The sequence below is a fragment of the Podarcis gaigeae genome (assembly GCF_964106915.1).
Source record: "Podarcis gaigeae genome assembly, chromosome: 17".
In the NCBI taxonomy this organism is placed as follows: domain Eukaryota; kingdom Metazoa; phylum Chordata; class Lepidosauria; order Squamata; family Lacertidae; genus Podarcis; species Podarcis gaigeae.
The window spans coordinates 12,656,849-12,683,145 of NC_139694.1; the positions used below are offsets into that span (position 1 = coordinate 12,656,849).

The 26,297-nt window shown below is 43.6% G+C and overlaps 1 protein-coding gene across 2 annotated transcripts in view; it reads left to right on the forward strand.

Moving 5' to 3' along the window:
* The window catches only part of SLC44A1 (solute carrier family 44 member 1), an 82,571-nt gene that overhangs the window by 45,236 nt on the left and 11,038 nt on the right, over positions 1–26,297 (forward strand). For both annotated transcript variants that reach the window (XM_083718897.1, XM_083718896.1), the window contains exons 5-13: positions 402–495; positions 8,885–9,054; positions 12,349–12,438; positions 15,459–15,598; positions 17,271–17,457; positions 19,935–20,100; positions 23,351–23,507; positions 24,813–24,896; positions 25,630–25,767. In XM_083718897.1, the coding sequence (XP_083575023.1) occupies positions 402–495; positions 8,885–9,054; positions 12,349–12,438; positions 15,459–15,598; positions 17,271–17,457; positions 19,935–20,100; positions 23,351–23,507; positions 24,813–24,896; positions 25,630–25,767 (1,226 nt within the window). The remainder of the gene's footprint in view (positions 1–401; positions 496–8,884; positions 9,055–12,348; positions 12,439–15,458; positions 15,599–17,270; positions 17,458–19,934; positions 20,101–23,350; positions 23,508–24,812; positions 24,897–25,629; positions 25,768–26,297) is intronic.

The window sequence follows — 26,297 nt, forward strand, 5'->3', positions numbered from 1 at the left end:
ACAAGTTTAAAGCTATGGGATTCGGTGGCTTGCTTTAGTTCACAGAGGGTGGCATTATTTAGGAGAACCATGCTGCTTTATCTCCACTAGCTATGGGGTTGAAACTCAGCTAGCGGAATGGAGAGTTCCATAATCTTTTGATCCATTGGGTTAGATCCTGATTCTCTTTATTCGTAGAGGCGGGTGGGGAGCTATTGCAGGTGTAAACTACTACACCAGTTCTTTCTAGGGGAGAACTAGGCTTGTGGGGGGGGGAGGCTTTATCTTTGAAAAATTGGTATTTTGTAGATCTAGCTTCCCTGCCGCTAAAGCTGTTCATGCTTATAATATCAATGGACGTGGTGGATCATTCCTCCTCAAGTCATGTTTTCCATTTTTCCCTTTCTTTTTTCTTTAAACAGGCTCCACTTTGTGTAGTTATGAACTAAAGCCATCTGAATACACTACCGATCCAAGGGCTGCCAAGCTTTGTCCCAAGCTCCCAGTTCCAGAGAGGTAATGAAATGACTGCTTTGTGTCTCGTTCTTGTGTCAAAACATAACTTTTGTTGTTGTTAATATGAGATAAAATGACTCAGCAGCCTTATTGCTAGTTCAGCATGGAGCCGCAGGGTATATTTATAGGTGTTCCCTTTAACGCCCTTGTCTAAGGAAAAGGACCAGTTTCTTATCTGATACACTTTACAAGTTAAGACAATGTTTAAAAATGCATTGGAAAATGTCTTATATTGATACTGCTGCCACCACTCAGCCTGGAACTTGGAGGAGTTTAGCGTTTTTAGGATGCTCTGCTATAAACAGCTTAGGGGTGTGTTTGATGCACGTGCATGAGAATGGTTCTTTGTCAATTGTGACAGAACTGTTGTGTCTTCTCTTTTATTTCACTGAGTGACACTTGGTTTGTTGGCTGGTTTTTGTTGGACCCCTAACATCCTGCTCCTGAGTTTCTCAGTCTAGAATGTGGAAAACTAGAGTCACAGCTATGCAGGGATCCCCTTTGTACCCACGGTTTAACATCTAATCTGGAAACAACTTTTGACACTGCTCGTAGTTTACTGAGCTTGTCTGATCAGCATATAGCCTCATAACTGAAGGAAACTGAAGGCCACTTAATGAAAAATTAAAACTGGTTATTCGGTCTGAACATTCAAACAGCTAATTTCTGACTGATTCTAATCCCCAAATCTCTAAAATGGTTGGATTTCTTGAATTTATGAGCACTTCTCTTGCATTCAAGCCTTTTCCCCTCATCAGCACAGAAAGTAAACAAAGCTTTTAGGGAATGATATCTGCAAAACTCAATTTTAATTTTTAAATTCAGAAACTTTAATTTCATTTTCTTTCCCCGTATTCCTAAGTGTAAAGCGTCCAGGAAAACCCCAATTTATGGCAGCCCTAACCAGTTCTGTGGTTTGTGTTACGGTTTATTTGATCCAATAATTTGGATTAAAGAAAACCTATTATTAGTAAAAGTGACAACGATAGGTTGTATTTTATTTTCCCTGAAATAACTGCAAAACAGTGTAATAAGGGGCCAGATAGGAAGCTTTTGAAAAGTGAAATGGGCACAGGGGGAGAATTCCACCCCCCCCCCCAGACTTCTTTCTGTTTTTCAGGCTCAAAAGTTCTATGGAGCTTTTGCCTTCCCAAAAAACCTTGTATGCCATGGTAAAAATGAAGGTCTGAATATGTATGTATGCATCCATGTGTTGGAAAGTAAGTAAGAGTGTGTGTGTGTGTGTGTGTGTGTGTGTGTGTGTGTGTGTGTATTAATGTAGAATCCCTCCCGCCCATACAGAGCTCAGAACATTATTAAACGAAGGATTATACTTGAGAGAAGTTGCAATTCCATTAAGACATGTAATATCCCTGGATATAATCAACAGCCATTAATAAAAGAACAGAGGGTCACTTTGAATAAATTTATTATTCTGTTCGTTATTAAAAAAAGGGGCAGCACATCTCACACCTACCAGAGTCAGAACTCCTGAAATAGAAATTAGTCTCATGCGCTGGATTCTCAAGAGTCCCATTTATTCCAAGACATCATGTAGTAACCACTGACCTCATTTTTTATTCATTATAGCAAAGTTAGATTTTGTCTCCTACACATAAAACCAGGTAGTAGATAATCCCTGGCTTCAGCAAAAGGGAGTTCAGTGTAGTAATGGCTAGCTATGGTAAATTTGGGGTTGCAGAGGACAAGGCCGTATCTGAGCAAGAGTAGTCCTGGATCAAGAGATTTTGCCGCCTGAGGCAAAGGACAAGATGGCACCTACCCCTATGCCATTTACAGAAGCCGTCCAGATTGGCAGTTGAATCTTATTTTAACAATGGGGCCAGAATACAGTGGTACCTCGGGTTAAGTACTTAATCCGTTCCTGAGGTCCGTTCTTAACCTGAAACTGTTCTTAACCTGAAACACCACTTTAGCTAATGGGGCCTCCTGCTGCTGTGGCGCTGCCGGAGCCCGATTTCTGTTCTCATCCTGAAGCAAAGTTCTTAACCTGAAACACTATTTCTGGGTTAGCGGAGGCTGTAACCTGAAGCGTCTGTAACCCGAGGTACCACTGTACTGTCTTCCACTGCACCTGAGGACAGCAGGCTAGCTTATAGGGCACGGGTCAGCAAACTTTTTCAGCAGGGGGCCGGTCCACTGTCCTTCAGACCTTGTGGGGGGCCAGACTATATTTTGAAGAAAAAAAATGAACGAATTCCTAAGCCCCGCAAATAACCCAGAGATGCATTTTAAATAAAAGGACACATTCTACTCATGTAAAAACATGCTAATTCCCAGACTGTCCGCGGGCCAGATTTAGAAGGCGATTGCGCCGGATCTGGCCCCCGGGCCTTAGTTTGCCTGCCCATGTTATAGGGCATGGAGCAGGCTGTGTAACACATGCATCTGTGTCCACTCCCTGCTTCTCAGTATCTGCCGCCTGAGGCAGCTGCTTCATTTTGCCTTATGCTGGGTCAGGCCTGCCCTACCAACAAAGGGTTGTGGCTAGTACCTAAACAACCATGAAATTGGTTTTAGTGAAGCCAAGGTGGTTTTACACTTGCTCTTCCTCAAACAGCAGTCAAGCCGCCCAGTGCTGCATAGCAGACTTGCTTTCAAAAAGTTTCAGGAGGAGCAGCTCACCTATGCTACGCTGCTTCAGAAACAATTATTTCCTCGTAAAATTGCACCAACATGCAAATCATGTGCAAACTATTCCACTTCATGGGCCTTGGCTAGTGGCAAATCTTTGACATTTGTGTAATTCTCTGATAACAGAAGTTGTGAATCTGCTGTTCACATTGTAAAGGTAGAAAAACAAAACCACGTTTAAGAGCATTTGTTCACACTGCCCACTACATGAGCGAAGTTTTATAAGTTTTATCTTTAATATGTTGCTTTCCACAAAAATCCCTTTATAGGGAGGAAATTGTGAAAACTTTGCTCTCAGCAGTGAGTATTTTGGGTGGAGAAGAATCTTAAAATTTGGTACCTAATGTTTCGACTCATGTGCCTTTCTCTCAGTCAAGTTGTGAATTTATAAGTAATGAAAATGTTTATTCATGTTTATTTTTATGTTACTCATTTATTATTTTAATAACAGGTGCTGTTATTGCTGTAATTATGTGTATGTTTTTAAATTTTATATATCTATATATTTTTAATTCTATTAATGCTCACTTGTTTTTAATCATTTCCCCCCTATATTTTGGCAATTCTCGTTTTTATCTGTAAGCTATATTGACTCATGTCAGGGAAAAAGGCAGAGTATAAATATGTATAGTAATAATATTTATAGTAAAATATAGTAATAATAAATATAACATTATTATTATTACTGCTACTACTACTATTATTATTAAATAACACCTAAAGTATCCTAAGCACTGCACAAAGATAAAAAAACAAGATAATGTCAGCCTATAACGTTACAATATAGCAGACAGAACACATTTGCTTTCCTGTTATTTGTTTTTGTTTTTGTTTTGGCTTCCTACTTGTTCTGCTTTACATTGTTAGTCGCATTGAACGTTTTGTTGTAGGGTGTCCTGCAAATATTGTAAAATGAAACAAGCACATTTTAATAAAGGAGAAGCGGACAGAGAGGTACCGTAAATCTCGACCCCAGTTCTTCAGGTTCCCAAATCATTCTTGCGATAGCCAGCTCAAACAGAAGCACTCTCACCTCTTTCCCTCTCTCTCTCAAATGTAGCCCAGTGGAATGACCCCCGCCCAAAGATGACAGTTCAGAGAGGAGAAGAGCCAAATGCAGCTAGTTTCATAGCCAAGCAAGTAAAACAAGGCCTACTATCTTGTCACTTCCTCAGGTGCATTCAGGTGAAGCAGTTGCTAATAGACAGGACCTAATGCCACAATATATTTGAGTGTTTTTCTCCAGTGTTGTATGAGAGCTAGGTAAGATTTCTTCCATAGAAACTGGGACCCTCCTGCCTCAAGTGTATATTTTCTATATACAGTCAACCCACAGAACTTGAATGGCTCCGTTGTCGAACGTTGCAGTTCCCAAACGCCAAAAACCCGGAAGTAAGTGTTCCAGTTTTCAAACTTTCCTTGGAACTCGGAACATCCAACGCAGCTTCCGCTTGAGTGCAAGAAGCTCTTGCAACAAATCGGAAGCCACGCCCAGGAACTCAAACATTTTGGAAATAGAACCGTCTTCTGGAACGGATTACTTTCGGGTTCCGAGGTTTGACTGTACAGCTAAAGTTTTAGAAAGTGTGGTGTTTCGTAAGAAAGTATTCCGAATTAAGTGAAATGACTCTTACATAATGGTAATACTTACGGTTAGAATTCCTTTTTGCAAAACAAACAGCTTCAGGGATTTTATATCTTCCCCCACATCATGCACAGGACAGCATCAGGAACTCCATGCATCCTGGAACAGCTCCCTTCAGGCTGAGGTGATCGCGTTTTTGCTGGGGAGGGTGGTGGTGGTGGTGGACATGATGTAGAAAGGGTGATGTTCTCACTGGCCCCTTCAGGCATTTGGAAATGAACTCCTAAATAGGGCTTCAGTAGAGGAGCATGGGATGTGGGTGGCACTGTGGGTTAAACTACAGAGCCTAGGACTTGCCGATCAGAAGGTCAGCGGTTCGAATCCCGCGACGGGGTGAGCTCCCATTGCTTGGTCCCTGCTCCTGCCAACCTAGCAGTTCAAAAGCACGTCAAAGTGCAAGTAGATAAATAGGTACCACTCTGGCGGGAAGGTAAACGGCATTTCTGTGTGCTTCTCTGGTTTGCCAGAAGTGGCTGGCCACATGACCCGGAAGCTGTACGCCGGCTCCCTCGGCCAATAAAGCGAGATGAGCGTCGCAACCCCCAGAGTCGGCCACGACTGGACCTAATGGTCAGGGGTCCCTTTACCTAGAGGAGCAGGAAGGTGTGCTGCTGACTCTGTGGCCTCGCTTGCCTTTGCAATCTGAAGTTGTACAAGCCAAGGAAGTTTTAGCACTCCCATCTGCACAAACTACTCTTTAGTCATTGCAGCTCGCTTGAGAGCTTACACTTTAGAACTGCTTGTCAGCTCTGTGGAAATGGAGGCTCTAAAAATTCTCTAGATGTGGCAAGTTGCAATTTCCTCTCAATTTGGGGATAATAATTAGACAATGAGTGTTAAGTATGTTTGTGAGTGATTAAGTAATAAATCGCGAAAGGGATTTGTTGAAGTCAGCATATTCTACTCTGCCTGCATGAAGCGAAGGTTGAGCATTTTTTGAAAGACTTCCCATCAAGGACTCAAAAGGCATTGCATACTCAGCTTGCCATAACTTGCTTGAACCTGGCAAGCAAGACAGCAGGAACTGATTCAGAGACAGAAGAGCCTAGAGGTTAAATAAAGCTCCCTTGCATATGGAAGAGTAATTCTGTTCATTGATTCCAATTAGAAAGTCGAGTGTCTTGCAAATAGAAATGCGAAAGCTTTTCTCTTTGCAAAGGGAAATAAAAATAGGTTTGACAGTCTGGTATATATTTTGGTGGCAGCAATGCTGCTTTCTGTGTAGGAAGAATGGGGGTTGATGGGAACATTAACACGCCAGGAAGTTGTGCTTTTATCCATAGGCCCTAATTCCATGCAACATATTGATGACTGAAATGTGGAATTTCCGTAACATTCTTTACAGTAGAGATTTGGATATTATTGCAAAAGCAAGAAGTTGGTACTTCGGCACCACTGCTGAAGCACAACTTCAGCAATGCTTTTGCAGCACATGGAATAATATTATAAACTGGGACCAAAATTTGTATTTAGCTATGGTATGTCAGAGTAGGAGACTTCAGCACTGAAATAAAATATTTAGGGAAGGTCAGCTATGTTTGGCATTCCAACACAGTTCTTTCTTAATGATATTTTGCTACAATTGTTGGACACCTTTTTGTTCTAACATCAGTGGAAATCTTAAAACCAGGATCTAACTGAGGAGGAGCTCAGTTCATTGTCCCTCAGACCTTGTGGGGGGCCGGACTATATTTTGAATTTTTTTTAAAAAATGAACGAATTCCTATGCCCCACAAATAACCCAGAGATTCATTTTAAATAAAAGCACACATTGTACTCATGTAAAAACACCAGGCAGGCCCCACAAATAACCCGGAGATGCATTTTAAATAAAAGGGCACATTCTACTCATATAAAAACATGCTGATTCCCGGACCGTCTGGGGGCCGGATTTAGAAGGCGATTGGTCCGGATCCAACCCCCGGGCCTTAGGTTGCCTACCCATGATCTAAATCAATCAGTGGCCAGCAGGTCTCATGTGACTGACACAGGCCTCCCATGCAGTCGACCCAAGCATCCTGTAAAGAGTGTTGCCAGTTGCCCAAGCTGAGCTGAGTACAATTGCAATGGGGGGAAGGAAGAGCACAGGACATCAACATATAAATCATGAGAAGGTGCATGTGTACATCATGCATGCTCCTCTCAGCCTGCCAAACAACTGTTTGACAGGCTGGGAGGAACACGTTCTGTTCTGTGCTGGGGTGGAAGGAAATCTTCCCTTTTCTGCCCCGGGAGGCTATTGCCATTGGGACCCCTGCTTTTGGAGGCATTTCCCCTCCTGCTTGGCTATAGCGGAGTTGAAACAGTCATTAACCGGACTCCTTGATACAGATAAAGCAAAACAAATGGTTGTGTTTGAGACTTTGGGCTTGGTAGCTGCAGAATTAGGCCTGGAATTCTAGGTATATTGCACCGGTGTGTGGAGGGTGTTTGTGAAAGAGTGTAGGGAATAATGTTTGTGTGAGATATGTGGAGTGTGTGTGGGCGTGCATGCCCAGAGCACACCACTGGCATGCACCGCCTGTGTGCCCATATAGCCCTTAGGGGCTAAAAGGTTGCCCACGTTGATCTAAGGAGTTTTACATAGAGATCTACATTAGGGTTACCAGACGTCTCTGGTTCCTGGGGACACTCCCCGGATTTGCAAATCTGTCCCCGGACAAATTCCATCCCCGGAATGCCCCCAGATTTGCAAATCTGTCCCCGGGAAACATGGCAGTGGCAGCCTCGGCAGCCCGGAGCCAGCCTGTTAGCGCAGTTGGCTCTGGCTGGCTTCAGGAGCTGCCCGCTGCCGTGGCACCCGCCATTTTTCCTGCGCCACGGCAATGAGCAGCTCCTGAAGCCAGCCAGAGCCAACTGCACTACCAGGCTGGCCCCTCCTGGGCAACGGCCACCCACCCATGACTCCCGAGCCTCCCCTGATCTGTCAAAACAAAGGGGGAAGGGGGAAGGAGATCAGGGAAGCCTTGGGAGTCACATTGGGAAGCGCATTTATGTTTCACAGGGTGCGAAAGAAGGGCTTTGCACCTTTATACAATATGCATGTGTGCTTGGGCGCAGGGTCTTTTGCCTCACCATCCCCACTACTGACTCCCTGTTGCTACTCAGCTGCAAAAAAAAAAGTGTCCCCGGATTCATTGAAAAAAATATGGTAACCATAATCATATGCACATGTGCACCGAGAACTTCCAGGACTCCCTCCCCAACCCCCACAGCCCTATCTCTGTTTTTCCCTTACGCAACCTGCCGCTGAATATCGACAGAGCTTTCGGAGCAGTATTCAGTATTGTACGTGGCGCTGTAGGTGGAGAATATATTAGCTGCTGCCCGCAGGGGAATTGTCATGGTCCCTGGTATGTACAGTGGTACCTCAGGTTAAGTACTTAATTCGTTCCGGAGGTCTGTTCTTAACCTGAAGCACCACTTTAGCTAATGGGGCCTCCTGCTGCCGCCGCGCCGCCAGAGCACGATTTCTGTTCTCATCCTGAAGCAAAGTTCTTAACCTGAAGCACTATTTCTGGGTTAGCGGAGTCTGTTACCTGAAGCGTATGTAACCTGAGATACCACTGTATACATGTAAACGCCCTGAACTGCCTTTATGTCATGCTGCAGTCTCTATAGAGTCTAAGGTGAGCAGCCTTACTTCTGGGAGTTACAGAAAATCGTCTGCCCGAGGCTCACCACACACTGAATATTTTCTGGAAATGTCTCAAAACTTCTATGTTACATGTAATTAATTGTATCTAGACATATTGGACTAGCGGTGTATTTTTAAAAAATAAAAAAATAAATTGTATTTGGGGCTGATGGGTTTTGCTCTGTGTTCTGAGTTGATGGGACGGGAAACATCAGAATGTGCACTCCACCCTCTTCTTGGGATATCTTGGTTTTTAAAAACAGCATCACGACCCATTACAGTCATCTCCATTTACAGCAGCACCTTTCCGTTAACCTTGCAGCTCTTGGTTAGATGTTTATGAGGGTGGAGTGTACTGCATCAGTTCCACCTTCCATTTGTGTGTTGATGTGGCATTTATATTACCTAGGAGTAATTTTTTTTTCTGATTTTTTTTTTCCTTGTATCACCAGTGCACCTATTCCATTCTTCCATCGCTGTGCTCCTGTGAACATTTCCTGCTATGCCAAGTTTGCAGAGGCCCTGATCACCTTTGTCAGTGACAGTAGTGTCTTGCACAGGCTGATTAGTGGAGTAATGACCTGCAGAGAGATTATATTGGGACTTTGCTTGTTATCACTAGGTAATTGTTTTTCTCGTTCTTAGCTATTTCTACAGTACTGCAACAGGAGAATGTGAACATCTTCTGTCCCCACAATGTGGAAATAAAGCATGTTCAGTATTCGCTATTATAGCAGACGATTCCAAATTATATTTCCTACCCAGCAGCTGAATTAAATGTTTTTTTTTAACATGTATGTGCATTTGACTCTCCTTATATGTAACTAATGTGGGGATTTTGACTCAGCTCTGTGTCACTGTCGTTGAACCCTCTGCTTTCCTTTAAAAGAACCTCCCAAGTGTACAGTATTCATAAGCCTTGGGTTTAAGCTTTGGGTTCAGATTGCTAAGTGAATGTTGATACTTAACCCTTAATATCTTCAGGGACTTGGGTTAAAAGTAGGGCTGATATTTTTATTTTTTTATTTAGTTGATCAGTCTCCCAGTTCAGTGGGAGATCGCCTGAGAACCACATGTAAGGTGCTCCCTCAGAGATCTTGCAAAGCAAAACAAGAAGTCAATGAAAATATCATTTAAGTAAATGTGAACATTATCGTAGCTTTAGTATAGCTGCCCTTTTTGATCATGATTGCATGAATTGTGGAGCTTGCACTTTAATAAACAAAGGCTATCAATCATTATTGGAAGAAAAGGTGCATATTTCATAACTCTCTTATTCTCTGTTTCTGAAACATACCTAACTAACCCTAAAAAAGAATTAAATGTACCTTATGTACTAGTCCCATGAATTAAAATTTTATCTGATTATTTCAAATGAGAGCAGAGCTGACACACACATGCCCCCCTCAAAATATAACCTTTTCAGTGACAGTTGAGAGGACACTTGAAGTCATATACCGTATTTTTTGCTCTATAAGACACACTTTTTCCCTCCTAAAAAGTAAGGGGAAATGTGTGTGCGTCTTATGGAACGAATGCATGCTGTGCAGCTATCGTTGAAGCCAGAACAGCAATTCCTCTTGCTGTTCTGGCTTCAGGGATAGCCACGCAAAGCCTCTTCAACAACATTTGATTCAGAATATTTTTTTTCTTGCTTTCCTCCTCTAAAAACTAGGTGTGTCTTATGGTCAGGTGCGTCTTATAGAGCGAAAAATACGGTAAATGAAGTCATATAAATGCAGCAAAAGGAGAGCATAGACCCAGATGCACATCAGAATGTGTCCTGGGATGTTCATCCAAGTGTAGACGTTCTCTGCCTGCTCTCAATGAGACACAGCATACTTGAATGGGCATTCTGAAGCACATTCTGGCATGGGTACAGCTGGGTTGGCTTTAGAATGATGGCAGCACAGTTTTGCTTTCCTTGGCATCGCCCTGTAGTCAAATCTGATTGGCTCTAAGATGTTATCATTTTACATGATCCTCAATTGGCTGAGATTATGTAGCAAAGGAGAAATATTTTTTTTTTTAAATTAAAAAAATGGCACAGAAACAGCAATAGAGAGGAAATGATTGCAATAAAGAGCAGGTTTGGGCAGAATGCTCGTCCCCCTATAAAACTTCACTTTAACTTTAAATGTTCAAGGGTGAACATTCAGTGCAGTTTTAATTAAAATTGGCTTTCAGTGATTGATCAACTACTTACTTGAATAATCGATTAAATAGATTAGAGATTGCAGCCGTAGCTAAAGCCTCTTCTTAATTTTGTGCAGAGTTGGAATAAAAACAATACTTGCATTATTACGTGACATTGAAATTTTGGTATGAATTAACCCAGACAGAAGCCAGCAACAGCAATTCCAGTGTTAATCCTTTGCCGAAACATATTGCATAGTATCCAATGGTGCCCATTTGTCTGCAGATGAGACTCTGCTTGTTCAAAAGGACCTCTCATTCCACCTGCAGTCCCCTCAAATCTGCTTCAGAAAGTTGAGAGACCCTCTAAAGCAGATCGCGGCACATGGAGGATTTGCCAGAGGGGTAAAAGAAGAAGAAATCCTGTCACGCAAGCAGAATTTCACCTACAGCTCCTAATTATTAATACTAAAGTTTCTGTTTAAACATATACTAATCTGATGACTGAATAGAATAGAAAAAGCCGATGGAAAACTCCATTGATTAAAAATGGAAACCAAACTGGCCCAGCTGTTATATACCCTCACGAGGGGGAAATGATTACATCAGTTATTGATTATTGATTATATCAAGGCCTGTTACAATAGGATTAATAGACAATTAAAATAACCGCGAAGCACAAGCATGTTAAACTCATCACCTTGGGAGGAATAGTGGAAATGTAGACCTCTGAAACTTGGCAACTAAGTTAAATTGATTTTGCATGATTGTTGCCAAGTTACGGTCAGTGTAGCTGATTTTTACTTAAAAGCCTTCACATTTCATGCAGCAGTGAATATTCCAAATGTCGGTGAATGCTGGCATGCATGTGTGAATGTTGACAATCCCGGTTGAAGTTACTAAATGTCTGAAAACAGGTAGACATTTCCCCATTTTATCAGTATTCACTGGTGTATGTTCTGAGTCAGATTTAAGTGATTGTCAGCATTCACCTGTTCTTCTGTGTTTTTGGATACTTGCTAATTTTAGGCTTTTGCTATGGTATACCTCTACATTTGCACACACATAAACAAACTTGGTTTGTTTGATGTGAATGACCAACCAGGTTCCTTTCAGGAATAGTGGCCACCTCCCAAATTATACCTGCAGCCTGGAAGCCATTGAAGCTCCTTCATGCTTTTCCAAGGTAGCGTAGTTTGTAGGAGAAACTCGCCCTTGATGGCATTATGATCCTAAGTGCCAAGAGACGAGACCTCATGTTCCAAATCAACAAAGAGCAAGACAAGTAGAAGATTGACAGTGAAAATTTCTTATTTAATGACCTCTCCTGAAAAACGCAGCTCAAGCATAAAGTAGCATGTGGTTCTTATCACAATCTTGACATCTTAATTCATACTTGTCATAATAATTGTGCTTTTTGAGCATGTGTGTGTCTGCATGCAACTTTTTGGGTTGTGCTCAACATGAGTTGTGCAGTATTTTTGCAACTCATGATAATAAAGTTGCAGTTCTATCATGTCAACATTAGTTCTGTCATTGTATGTGTCTGCATCTCTCTGTTATATACATATGTCCCATGATGTGTAAATGTTCATATAGGGTTGGTTTGTTTAACTGGCAAATCAGACACTGAGTAGGATAGCTAGTTTATCTTGTACATTTTTGTACAAACAGTTAAAAAGTGAATTCAACTGTATTTGTATTAATAAAGTCTCCTTTTTTGTTTTTGCTGTTTCCATTTTAAATAATTACCCTTCTTATTTTCTTTTGTTTTCTGCAGTGCTTTCCATGATTATGATGGTGATAATAAGATACATTTCAAGAGTACTTGTTTGGATTTTAACAATTCTTGTTGTTCTGGGATCACTTGGTAAGTTGCTGAAGCTGGTCGATGATGATGATGGTAGTGATGATGATGATCATTGGGTTGCCCTAGCCACTCTGGGTGGCTTCCAACAAATTAAAACACAGTAAGACATCAGACATTAAAAACTTCCCTATACAGGGCTGCCTTCAGAAGTTTTCTGAAAGACAGATAGTTGTTTATTTCCTTGGCATCTGATGGAAGGATGTTCCACAGGGCGGACGCCACTACCAAGAAGGCCCTCTCTCTGGTTCCCTGTAACCTCACCTTGCAGTGAAGGAACCAACTGAGCCTCAAGCGGCAGCAAAGGATTCAGGAGTACTGCCAAGCTACATACCCACTCCTTCAGAGAGCGTGTAACCCCATCAAGAGCAGGCAACCTCCCATCCATCCGGTCTAGGGAACCACCCACTAACAGTTCCTTAGTCTTATCTGGATTGAGCTGCAGTTTTTTGGCTCTCATCCAATCCATTACCAAGGCACATCCACTGCCTCTCCTGCAGACATAACGGAGAAGTAGAGTTGTATGTTATTGTCATGTTGCTGACAACGTCCTCCAAAACTCTGGATGGCCCCACTCAGCGGTTTCACATAGATGTTAAATAACACAGGGGATCAAATTGAGTCCCGAGGAGCTCCACATTGAAGGCTCCATGGGGTTGAAAAGCACTCCGCAAGCAACACCCTCTGGTTGTTGAGCTCCCAAGTAGGACTGGAAGCACCCTAAAGTGATGACACCTATAATAATAATATAATAATAATTTATTATTTATACCCCACCCATCTGGCTGAATTTCCCCAGCCACTCTGGGCGGCTCCCAATCAAGTGTTAAAAACAATACAGTGTTAAATATTAAAAACTTCCCTGAACAGGGCTGCCTTCAGATGTCTTTTAAAGATAGGATAGCTGCTTATTTCCTTCACATCTGAAGGGAGGGTGTTCCACAGGGTGGGTGCCACTACCGAGAAGGCCCTCTGTCTGGTTCCCTGTAACCTCACTTCTCACAATGAGGGAACCGCCAGAAGGCCCTCGGCGCTCGATCTCAGTGTCTGGGCTGAATGATGGCGGTGGAGACGCTCCTTCAGGTATACAGGTATACCTACCCCCAACTCATACAACTTCTCCAGGCAGATACTATGGTTGATGATATTGAAAGCCGCTAAGAGTTCGAGGAGAATTAACTAGGACATATTTCCCCTGTCTCTCTCCCAACAAATGCAGGGCGACCAAAGCAGTTTATGTGCCAAAACTGGGCCTAAACCCCAATTGAAATGGATTTAGAAAATCCCATATGTTTGTGTGTTTGTGGTTTTTTTAACTAGTGTGGTCCTATGCCAGACACCCTCTATCCAAATGGTCCCTTAGCTATGGTTAACTATCTGCCAGAATCCAGATCACGTGCAAGCCTCGTTCCCAACGTTGTCATGGGCCTCATCCAGCCCCTGCCCTTCCCATGTTGCACAGGTAATCACTGCATGGACCTTCTACTTGTGTACATTTGAATACGAGTAGAACCCCTTGGAGTGATCAGAATCCCAGATAAAGCAGGGTCCCTGATCACCTAGAAGACTTTACTTGTGTTCAAGTGAAGCCTGTGCAACGCTGGGAAGGTCAGGGGCGGAGCCAAGGGTGGGGGGGTGCACACAATGGCATTGTTGAAGTGGGGCATGTGTATGTTCCCTTCCTCTGTCCACACATTGGTATTTGTCTGCTCAGGCAAATGTTGAGGCATGACTCGAGAATGGGGCGCATACGTCCTCCTGGGTTGTTCTATGAGCATTGCAAAGATGGGAGTTCATTTTCCTGCCTTTAAAGAGAGACACTGGAGGAGATCAGTAGGGAAGGGATGCTTCCCTTTGTCCTTCTTGCTTCCTTTAAAACCATTCACCTTCTACTTCAGAAACAATTGATTTGCAGCCATTGTTGCACTATTAAAGCTATGCCCATGGCAGCAATATCCATTTGGTTTAAGGATTTATGGTACTGAATGAGGATGCGGCCAATTATTAGGAAGAAAAATAAAGGGACAAAGCATTGGCAATATTTACATTCCACAATCACCTCCCATTGATGATTTCAGGGAATAAGACTTCACTGAATAGGAAAGTGCAAAAGTAGCAGGCAAGGGAAATATAGCGATACAAGATAAAAAGCAATAAAATTACAAGAGTGTTCTTTGGCTGTCTTTGCCCTAATTGTATTGCTGCGCTGCATCAATATTGGCATGAGGCATTTGTGAAAAGCCACCCACAAACAGCAGTTTTCGTCAAGCCAGCAGTTGGAGGAGGAAGCAGATAACCCTTCCCACCTCAGGATCCTTGGGCAAGATGATTTGGAGATCGGAGAAGAGGGCAATTTATTTATAGAATTCTGAGTTTCAGTTTCCAGCAAACAGAATGTGCTCAAAGCAGGATACAAAGGACCAGGGAAAACAATAGTTGAAAGAGTATTAAGCAGTTAAGATGGTTGTCTCCTGTCAAGTTATCATTGCAGCAAAAACAGCATCCACCCAAGGGAACTGAGAAGTTCAGCTGAGGTAAAAAATGTATTGGGGGGGGGGGGCAAATGGATGCTCCATTGATCCCAGCTTAGTTCTCACCAGTGATGAAGGTGGAATGCAAAGCAAGGCCTCAAGAAATAAAGAGACATCTATGAGCAGGCTTCAGGGAGAGGTGCCAGTTGCGATTCTGGTTCGTGCCGATCATCCTATCCTAGCCTATTGAGTGTCTTAGTTAATAATTCCTGTGTATAACCTTTTCTTGCCTGGAACTCCTCAGCTTCTAATTACGGAACAGCATCATAGCTGTGGTAAGATGTCTTGTAAAAAGCAAGCCCTCTTTGATCAGTTGTCTTTTGCGATATCAGAATGCCACACCGTCCTGACATTTATGTTGCAGCAGATCAGTTAAGTCTGAGTCTAGCCTGGTAAAGGATGAAACTGGCCAAGCTAATTGTGCTCCTTGTACGTTATTACACATATGCTGTGAAACTGAAATGCACAATATCTTCTTCTTTGTGAGCACAGGTGGTACAGGAGTATTGTGGTGGTTGTACGCCAAGCAGCGGAAGTCTCCTAGCGATACTCTTACAGTTGATCAGCTTCAAATAGCCAAAGACAATCGTCAGGCCCTTCTGATCTATGCCATTGCAGCTACGGTCTTCACGGTACGTATTTAATAGCTGTGGAGTCAGGGCTCCTTGACACATGCTGCATATCTGCGTAGGCCAGAGCAGGAAGCAAAGCATTCAGCTTCACGGCTGCAAATGACAGCTTTCTCATTCATGCAGTAAGCATTTGCAATTCATATGTGTGATGCTGTACACATGTACGGGCCTTCCCCCCTAGTCCCTGTAGGAAAAAGTGAAGCAACCCTCAACGTTGTGGAGTATCAGGTAGGTTTTCTGTGCAGGAAGAAGGCAGGCAGGCTTTTTTGCTGCCTTCCACAGGGCCTGGAACCTGCCGCATCAATTAGGACATTGGACTGTATCCAACATCAGTCATACTGAGATTCTGGAATTAATGGAAATTAACGGACACAATCAACAAAGATGCATTCATTTCAATGGGTCTTTTCTGAGTAAAAATTAGTTGATGCAACCCGTAGTGCATATGTCCCTCTCATGCCACCCATGTGCCCCTTTCTCACAATTCACGTTATGAGCTCTGTACTTGGTAGGGAAAGTGCACAAAGCCAAGGTTTGCTCCTGCATATTGCCAAATGTGAAATTGAGCACTGAGCAGGGGCGGAGGAAGTGGGTGCAGGGGGTGCCACTGGGGGGGTGACAAAATGCCGGGTGGCACTCACCACGGTGCCTGCAGCGCACCCAAGCCACATGTCTCTCCAGGGTGAGACGCGGTGGCTTGGGCGCGCGCAGGCTCCACACTGCCAAAATGGTCTGCCCGCTGCCTCCCCCCCAGCTGTAGGGCGGCTGAGTGGGAGGAGGCAGGCAGGCAGACTCCGGCGGCCCCAGAGGTTTGCCTCGCCCTGCCCCTATGGGTGCGCCGCCCCAGGCGCCCAAGTGGCTTCCTCCGCCGCTGGCACTGAGCTCTTATGTGAACCAGCCCATCGAAATCCATTGACAGCAGTGCAGTTATACCAACATTATGGCTGTTGTTTTCTTTCTCTATGTGTGTGAGTGAGAGATGGACAGGTGTCAGTGGTACTGAAGGGTTTTTCTTTTGTTTTTAGCATGAGAAGGATGAGTTTGGAGGCTAGGAGAGGGATATATAAAATAATAAATGCTTAAATTTACATATGGAGCTAGTGGTAGTGTTCATCTGCATAGTGATGTACAGTGGTACCTCTGGATACGAATGGGATCCGTTCTGGAGCCCTGTTCGCATCTAGAAGCAAACGTAACTAGCGACAGCATGTCTGCATGCATGCGCAAGCGGTGAAACCCGGAAGTAACGCACTCCGTTACTTCCGGTTTGCCGCGGAGCGCAACCCGAAGCGCATTCAACCCGAGGTATGACTGTAAGCTTTGCTCTTAAACCAGAAATGTAAGGAAGTGGAAGTATAGTGAAATATCCTTGGTTAGATACACACTTCAGTAAGTTACCACTTTTTGAAATACTGGTGGGCAGCAAAAGGGCTGCATCAGTTGGTGGGCAAGCTCAGGTTTTTCTGACCAGTTATGTGCTGTGATGCCCATAAATGCACCCATTATTGTTAGTAGGTGGCTCATGAAGTCAGGATGACATCATACATTTTGTAATGAAGACTAAGGCTAGGAACATTACATATAAAATTAAATTTCGGAGCTGTGGGTGAGACTTTTGAGTCTTGTCTCAGTAGGTGAAATTCATCTAAATCAAGTCTCCTTCCTTTTGCAGGTTATCTTACTGTTGATAATGTTAGTTATGCGCAAGCGAGTATCTCTCACCATTGCCTTGTTCCACGTGGCTGGCAAGGTCTTCATTCACCTGCCACTACTCGTCTTCCAGCCATTTTGGACGTTTTTTGCCCTCATGCTCTTCTGGATCTATTGGATCGCGGTCTTGCTCTTCCTAGGTACCACAGGTATGTAAATCCCGCACAATTTCATAATTCCTTTCTCCTCCTTTTTGGTAACCTCAGAAAGTGCTAGTGTCGCTCTTCTCTATTGACTGAATCAAATGAAATTCAGCCAAGTAAATGAGTCTGCATTAAAATAAATGAAAACAAAACAAGGCATGAGTACTGTTAAATGCAGCATGGCTGATCTTTATGTATGAGCACATTGAGCCGTGGCTTTGCAGCAGGTGCGCATGGATGTTAAAGCCAGGCACTGAACTTTCCCGCTTTGTGTCTGCAGGAAAAGCATATGAAAACTCCACCCAATCCTGAATATGACAGCCCTTTTATTTCCTGTGATCTGCGATAGTGAATGCCTTTCACCAATATTTAAAATTCTTCACCCTTTGCTGATTTGTTTCTGAGCCCAATTAGAGTGCTGATTTTAGCTTTTAAGGCCCTGAACAGTCCACTACTAGAATAGCTGAAGGATTGTCTCTCCTTATACGTACCTGCCTAATCAGGGGTGAGGAGCTGGTTCTGGCTGGCAGGCCAGATTTCTGTCTCCCTCACCTCACCCCCAGACCAAGTCTGACAGGTGGGCGGCGTGTTTTTGCACACACAGTTTGAAGTCAAAAGCTGCTTGAAATCAGAACAGCAAGCACCGTGCAACTGGGGGTTGCAAGACCCAACCACCAGCTGACCATGAGCGCTTGCACATTCCTGCGCATGGCGCTTTGCGGACCCGACAATCAGCTGATCGTCAGAGCCTGCAGTGCCCACGCCTTTGCCCAGGCCTCTGATCAGCTGATTGGCGGTTCCTGCAAACCCCCTTTGGCAGATCCGGGTCTTTACCCACTCCAAATCTGATGTCACGTATCGTGTAAGGTGTAAGACGTGTGCACGATATATCAGGTGTTGGTGGGGGAGCTTGGTAGGCCTAATAATAATAATAATAATAATAATAATAATAATAATAATAATTTATTATTTATACCCCGCCCATCTGGCTGGGCTTCCCCAGCCACTCTCGGCAGCTTCCAAAAGAATATTAAAATACTGTGATACATCAAACATTAAAAGCTTCCCTAAACAGGGTTGCCTTCAGATGTCTTCTAAAAGTCTGGTAGTTGTTGTTCTCTTTGACATCTGGTGGGAGGGTGTTCCACAGGGTGGGCACCACTACCGAGAAGGCCCTCTGTCTGGTTCCCTGTAACTTGGCTTCTCGCAGTGAGGGAACTGCCAGAAGACCCTTGGTGCTGGACCTCAGTGTCCGGGTAGAACGATGGGGGTGGAGACGCTCCTTCAGGTATACTGGACCGAGGCCGTTTAGGGCTTTAAAGGTCAGCACCAACACTTTGAATTGTGCTTGGAAACGTACTGGGAGCCAATGTAGGTCTTTCAAGACCGGTGTTATATGGTCTCGGCGGCCACTCCCAGTCACCAGTCTGGCTGCCGCGTTCTGGATTAGTTGTAGTTTCCGGGTCACCTTCAAAGGTAGCCCCACATAGAGCACATTGCAGTAGTCCAAGCGGGAGATAACCAGAGCATGCACCACTCTGGCGAGACAGTCCGCAGGCAGATAGGGTCTCAGCCTGCGTACCAGATGGAGCTGGTACACAGCTGTCCTGGACACGGATTTGACCTGTGCCTCCATGGACAGCTGTGAGTCCAAAATGACTCCCGGGCTACGCACCTGGTCCTTCAGGGGCACAGTTACCCCATTCAGGACCAGGGATTCCTCCACACCTGCCCGCCTCCTGTCCCCCCAAAACAGTACTTCTGTCTTGTCAGGATTCAATCTCAATCTGTTAGCCGCCATGAGACCCACAGGCAGGAAGGACCCCAGCCCAGCTTATATTAAGTTCAGATCCTTCTGCATTCCCTACTCTTTATGAGTTAGCAGACGGTTACATGGCAGAGGGACATTTCTGCTTTGTGGCACCATCATTCTGAAATGGCCTCCTGAAAGAAGCCCTTTTGGACCCATTATTGCTGGCCTTCTGCCTCGGTAGCTCAGTCCGTTGAGCATGAGACTCTTAATCTCAAGGTCGGGGGTTCAAGTCCCATGTTGGGCAAAAGATTCCCGCATTGCAGGGGGGTTGGACTAGATGACCCTATCAAGTCTACAATTCTATGATTCTATGTTGTAAAGACATGGCTCTTCTATAGAGCATGTGGAGGCTATAGGATAATGTAGTGTCTGTATCCTGGCTGCTTTAAGTGTAATTTAGCAAATCTTAATGTTACTTGATTTGTCATAATGTTTGTTTTTAAAAAAAAAATGAGATATGTTTGCCACCTTTGGAGTTCTTTTTTTTTAAAGACAGTGGTTTTTTGTTTTTATTTTATTTTTGAAATACCTGTAGAATATACCTCTGCCTCATAAAGCGAGGAGTTGCTCCATGAGCATAATTCTTTTGTGCCGATATTAAACATGTTGTGTTCCTGTTGAATGGCTATTTTGAATGCCTTTCTCCCTTGCTCCTTATTTCTGCTTCTAGGTAGCCCTGTCAAAAACGACCAGGGCTTTGTAGAGTTCCAAGTTGCAGGCCCACTGAGGTACATGTGGTGGTATCACGTCGTGGGGTTAGTTTGGATCAGTGAATTCATCCTTGCCTGTCAACAGATGACTGTAGCAGGAGCCGTTGTGACATATTATTTTACAAGGTGAGCGATTCCGGGGCAGTTTAATCACGAGAGGCTGGTTCTCTAAAACCTCAGAAGTAAACAGGGCATGGGCAGATGGTGTAATGAGAATATGAAGGTAAAGGTAAAGGTACCCCTGCCCGTATGGGCCAGTCTTGACAGATTCTAGGGTTGTGCGCTCATCTCACTCTATAGGCCGGGAGCCAGCGCTGTCCGCAGACACTTCCAGGTCACGTGGCCAGCGTGACAAGCTGCATCTGGCGAGCCAGCGCAGCACACGGAACGCCGTTTACCTTCCCGCTAGTAAGCGGTCCCTATTTATCTACCTGCACCCGGGGGTGCTTTCGAACTGCTAGGTTGGCAGGTGCTGGGACCGAACGACGGGAGCGCACCCTGCCGCGGGGATTCGAACCACCAATCTTTCGATCGGCAAGTCTTAGGCGCTGAGGCTTTTACCCACAGTGCCACCCGCGTCCCAATGAGAATATGAAACTCGAAGGCAAAGCCTCCAGTAATGTGCTTGGCTGGTTTTGATCTGTTATAAATGCATTCGCTCCAATACAGTCCACTCAATTATTCACCTAGGACACAGTTTCTGTGTAAACAGCACCTTGGTCAATATTGGATCTGATACGTCTGCAGTGACTGTTTAGCATATGACTAGTGTGTGACTATATCAGAGGTGATCAAAGTTCAATACTGCTGGGTGTGGTGCTTTGTTTGCTGAGGCCTGTAAGCTAAATATGAAAAAATGCTAAGTACAAAAAATATATATTGTATGTTAGATGAGCAACAGAGAGCACTGTCGTCCACCCACCCCTGCAGTTACGCTGTTCTGATCTGTATGACCCATGCCATGGGTAGGCAACCTAAGGCCCGGGGGCCGGATCCGGCCCAATTGTCTTCTCAATGCGGCCCGCGGTTTTTACATGAGTAGAATGTGTGCTTTTATTTAAAATGCATCTTCTTCAAAATATAGTCCGGCCCACGAAAAGGTCTGAGGGACAGTGGACCGGCCCCCTGCTGAAAAAGTTTGCTGACCCCTGACCTATGCAGTGGGTCAAAACAAGTCTCAAATGAGAGAGGGTGCATTTTGTTAAGAATCACCGTTCTTCAGATTATTTAATTTAAGTTAGACAGAAGACTGTTCCCTTCAGGGTTTAAGGGAGTAGTTTCCTGTCTAACGTGAATGAAATTCAGTATAGGAAGGGGGGATTTATCAAATGTGATATTATTTATATTATAAATATAACTCTAAATCAAAAGTTCTCTTACATTTATTAAAGCACCCAAAGATGATGATTATAAATCACTTTGCTTGTAAAACTCAAGGGAATGAACTATACCAATGCAACATTTCCATTTACAGCAGCTTAAAATGCTGAAAGCACACTAAAACCAACAAACCACTGCTTGTAGATTGAAAGTATTCCCCTAAATGAGGGTATTGACTCTCTTTCCAGTCTCTTCGTGAATTTAGACATCTTCAGGTGTCACCAGAGAGGGCTTTTTTGTTTTTATGAGAACAGTATGTGTCCACTGGCGTCTTCCACAGTCTCTGGCTGTCTCTCTGGCAGTCTCTCTCATTTTATGTTCCTCATACAAGTGGACCACTCCCAAGTGCATAAAATGGATGAAAGTTACATCCTGGGCTCCTGAGGAAACAGGTTCCTCATGGTGACTTGGCATGGTTTAATTTCTGTCATATACCTTAAGCCAGGGGTCAGCAAGCTTTTTCAGCCATGGGCCAGTCCACTGTCCCTCAGACCTTGTGGGGAATTGGACTATATTTTTTTTTGGGGGGGGGAATGAACGAATTCCAATGCCCCACAAATAAACCCAGAGATGCATTTTAAATAAAAGCTCACATTCTGCTCATGTAAAAACACCAGGCAGGCCCCACAAATAACCCAGAGATGCATTTTAAATAAAAGGGCACATTCTACTCATGTAGAAGCACGCTGATTCCCGGACCGTCCACAAGCCAGATTTAGAAGGCGATTGAGCCGGATCCAGCCCTGGGCCTTAGTTTGCCTAACCATGCCTTAAGCTTCTCTCTCTCTTGAATTCAGCTGTTGTTCATTCACAGGCCTGTTTGTAAATAACCCAAGTTTTGCATGTTCTTTGCTATTTCTGTCAGGGACTTTTTGTGAGTGTTCATCAAGAATACTTGCATAATTCTTAAAGCTATGTTTTTAAGAAATGAATTGCAGTCCTATCTGAAAGGAGAAGAATGGGCAAAGAGGCAGAGCAGAGGATAAAGACCACATGAGATGTTTTAAGCACAGGTGAAAACTAGTGTCCGGTTTGTAGGATTTTTACCCAAGCGTACTAGTGGTTTAATTTGAAGTGGATAGGTTTGTCTTTCATCTAAACCAGTGTTTCCAAAACTTGGGTCTCCAGCTGTTTTTGGACTACACCTCCCAGCATCCCTAGCTAGCAGGACCAGTGGTCAGGGATGATGGGAGTTGTGGTCCAACAACAACTGGAGATTCAAGTTTGGGAAAAACTGATCTAAACTGTTGGTTTATTTTAGCCCCGTAATATGTATAACCTGACACTCTGATTGCTTTGGTCTAGATAGCTAAACACACATATCGGTTCTTTGAATCAATTTCACTCCTTCAATAAGATCATGACACACCTGGATCTCCTTTAACAGCCAGATGGAAAATCTCAGCTTAATAAATGATGTGCTTCTGTTGTGGATAATCTAAATCACAGTTTCCTGTTACATCTGAATGGGGAAACTGTGGTTGGATCTCAGTTTACTAACCAGGCTCTAAAATCCTGGTTTCAGATCCTGGTTAGCTTGGTTTGTGTCTTTTGATACTTTTACGAAATTGGTGCCATCATTTTGTCTGCTGTAGTATATGGAGACGATTGGATCAGTTCTGTGTGAAATCAAAATCTTATTTTCTGCTAATGAAGCAGAACTTCATAGCCATCTCAAAGCCAGCAAGGGGCTGCCATAATGCGATATGTAAAAAATTAATTTGAACAAGAAAACACATAATATTAGTTAACACTGTAATGGACAAGACACGTTACTAGATAGTTCTGCCTTCTTAATCAAGAATCCCTTTAGTCTCTTTGTTTCTTGGGCTTTATGGACAGAGGTCTTCATGATTGCTGAGACTTACTACAGAACTACCATTGTAGGGTCCTTCACATCTCAAGTTGGCCTCTGAGTAACACTGTTGCTACCTGTTTTTGTCTGCTGATGCTATCTGTTGTCACTGTTTTTGTATTTTTTAATTTTTCTCTACAGAGAAAAACGGAATCTGCCATTCACACCTATTCTGGCGTCTGTCAATCGTTTGATTTGTTACCACCTAGGAACTGTGGCTAAAGGGTCTTTCATTATTACCTTAGTGAAGATTCCACGAATGATACTCATGTATATTCATACCCAAGTCAAAGGAAAAGTAAGGGGAACACTTTGCTATAGAGGTGTGGGTCATTGGTGGAACTGACAGATGAAAAATGTAAATAGAGCATAAGAGCAGCCAGGCTGGGTCCCCAAAACTGATCTAGTTCAGCATTTTGCTCCCCAAAGTGACAGGCCAGATATACCTCTTGTTTAAAAGGGAGAGTTGCCTTCTCTCCCTCGTGAGTAAAACAAGCCTTCTGAAGCAAAAGTGGCAGAAACACCTATTTGGGGGTAGTGCAGAAAAGGGGCAAAAACAGTTTTTGTTGGGGCTTGATTTTTTTATTATTTAACTAAATGCACATTTAGAAAATGCACATATATCTTTAGAATGTCATTTGGACAATTTAATAGTCAAGATCAGTGTTTCCCAAACTTAAGTCTCCAGCTGTTTTTGGACTCCCAGCATCCCTAGCTAGCAGGAGCAGTGATCAGGGATGATGGGAATTGCGGTCCAAAAACGGCTGGAGACCCGAGTTTGGAAAACACTGGTCCAGATGTTGGCAGAAACTCTTGTACTACCTTTTTAGACTTCTGTAATGATTTAAAGCTCAGCCTGTTCAAAAAGGGGTTGTCAAAAATAAAGGCTGTGTCACAGTATGATGTGGCTGGCCGTTTCAAATACAAAGGAGGGATGTCAGCGTTCTTGTCAACACGGCAGAATTTTCAGGTTGTGGATAAAGAAATGAAGCCAGACTTCTGAGAGCTTTTGGCAAGCTTTCTTCATGACTTTCTACAGGAAAGTGGATGGTGAGATTCTTAGCCACTACAAGAGTCTAGATAATGAGGAGGGTGTGCCCCAAAGCCTTGTCCCATATGATCTGTGGGTTGATTCAGGCATGATCACCAACCACTTTTTCCACCACACAATTCTTCTTCTGGAGTGATGGTGTCTCAACATGAACCAGGCTAGACACAGAGAGGGCCATTTCCACAATTGCAGAAATAACTTTGGTCACCACAAGTGTGGAAATAGCTATGAACTGTCTCCGTGTACTGCCTGGGTTAAACTTAGGTTTCTTTGCCTGATTCCAACTTCCACATGACTTCTCTCCCTCATGGCGGGGAAAAAAGCTTTTTTTGCATGTTTGACTTGGTCTTAAGTGACCACCAATTACAGGAGCCATTGTATTAAAGCTGGGCTCTGAACCCTTTGTTACAGAGGAAGCATATGTGTAAATTGAGACTTGTATATGAAACTACTTACCATTTAGATACCAACCCATGCCCTAGCACTTAATGCAATTTAATGTTTTCTCTGATTATTATTTCCATTTTGTTGTCGCCGTTCTCCCCATCTTAGGAAAATGCCTGCGCTAGATGTATGTTGAAAGCCTGCATTTGCTGCCTTTGGTGTTTAGAAAAGTGCCTGACTTACCTAAATCAGGTAAGAATTTATATTTCCCTGGCATTCCTTTTCAAAAGCTGGAAAGTTTAACTTCAACCTTCTTGCAATCGGCTCTAAACTGAAAGATGGTGAATGGTATGTTAACGTTTGAATGCAGTTACGGACTGCAAGAATAGAGCCTTTACTGAAATTAAAGTGCGTTGTAGTCTCTCAGAGGTTCTTTGGCTGTAAAGAAGAACAAGTCTAATGTTTTGGAGGAGAAGCCATCATGACACTGTTGCATATGAGCTAAAGCACATTTTGTGCAATGGTTAAATATGGGTCTATTACAGTTTGTATGCCTTGCAATAAGAGTGAAAATCTTAAAACACCGGGCATTTTAGAAAGTGAGCATTTGTGGATGGTCCTCATCTGCAGAACACCCACAATGAATTGCAGTGGACAAACTATATCATACACAAGTTTCCTTTGATAGAAACATGGAGGTGGGTGGGTGGTTAATGGACAGTTTAATGGTGAACCTGGCATGTTGCGTCCTGTTCTGTGTGCAGGAAGGGCCAGATAATAACACCCCCCTCCCCAATTTATCTAGATTATCTTTTTGGTCTGTTCATCAGATCTTGCACAGACCTTCACTGTTTGCTACGACGGTGACTAAGTGAAGGGTTGTATCCATCAAAAACCCACGTTAATGTCTATGAAGGTCTTAGATGTCGGGGAGTTTGAGTGGAAGAGATCCTAACCAAATGGCATTCTGCCTCTCTTTCCCCAGAATGCATATACAGCCACAGCTATCAACAGCACCAACTTCTGCACCTCAGCAAAGGATGCCTTTGTGATACTAGTGGAGAACGCTCTGCGAGTGGCTGCCATAAACACAGTGGGAGACTTCATGCTCTTTCTAGGAAAGGTAAGGCTGTGCAAAAAATGGAAGTTCTCCTCAAACAGTCTCTTTCTCTTACACACTGCAGGGCAGTCTGTACTCTGTGCCCAGAGGGTAACACTGGTAATTGCTTGTAAGCACAGTTCTAATTTCCCTCTTGCCTTTTTGCCTACCAGAGTAATATTCAAGGTGGTTAACAACAAACAGCAGTGAAACAAATCATCACTAATCAAACAATTAAAATCCAGAAAGAGAAACACCATGCAATTGCTCAGTCGAGCCCAAAGTGGGGGGAAGAAATTCTGATAATTCTGACGGGGGGGGGGGCAGTTAATTGCAGACTGAGATTCTTAGGAAGCTGAATTCTTCACCTGAGACCACATCCTGTACTTTTGCAGAATCAGGCATTCACCCAACCCAGCTAGTGTTCTTTTGCTTTCACTTTCCTCTTGGAAGATAAACCAAAGGATGAGCCAGTCTGACCATTTCAATTGCTGTAGCTAGGAGGAACTGGCCAGGATGAATGACTATAAGAATGCAGACATTATCCATGTTGA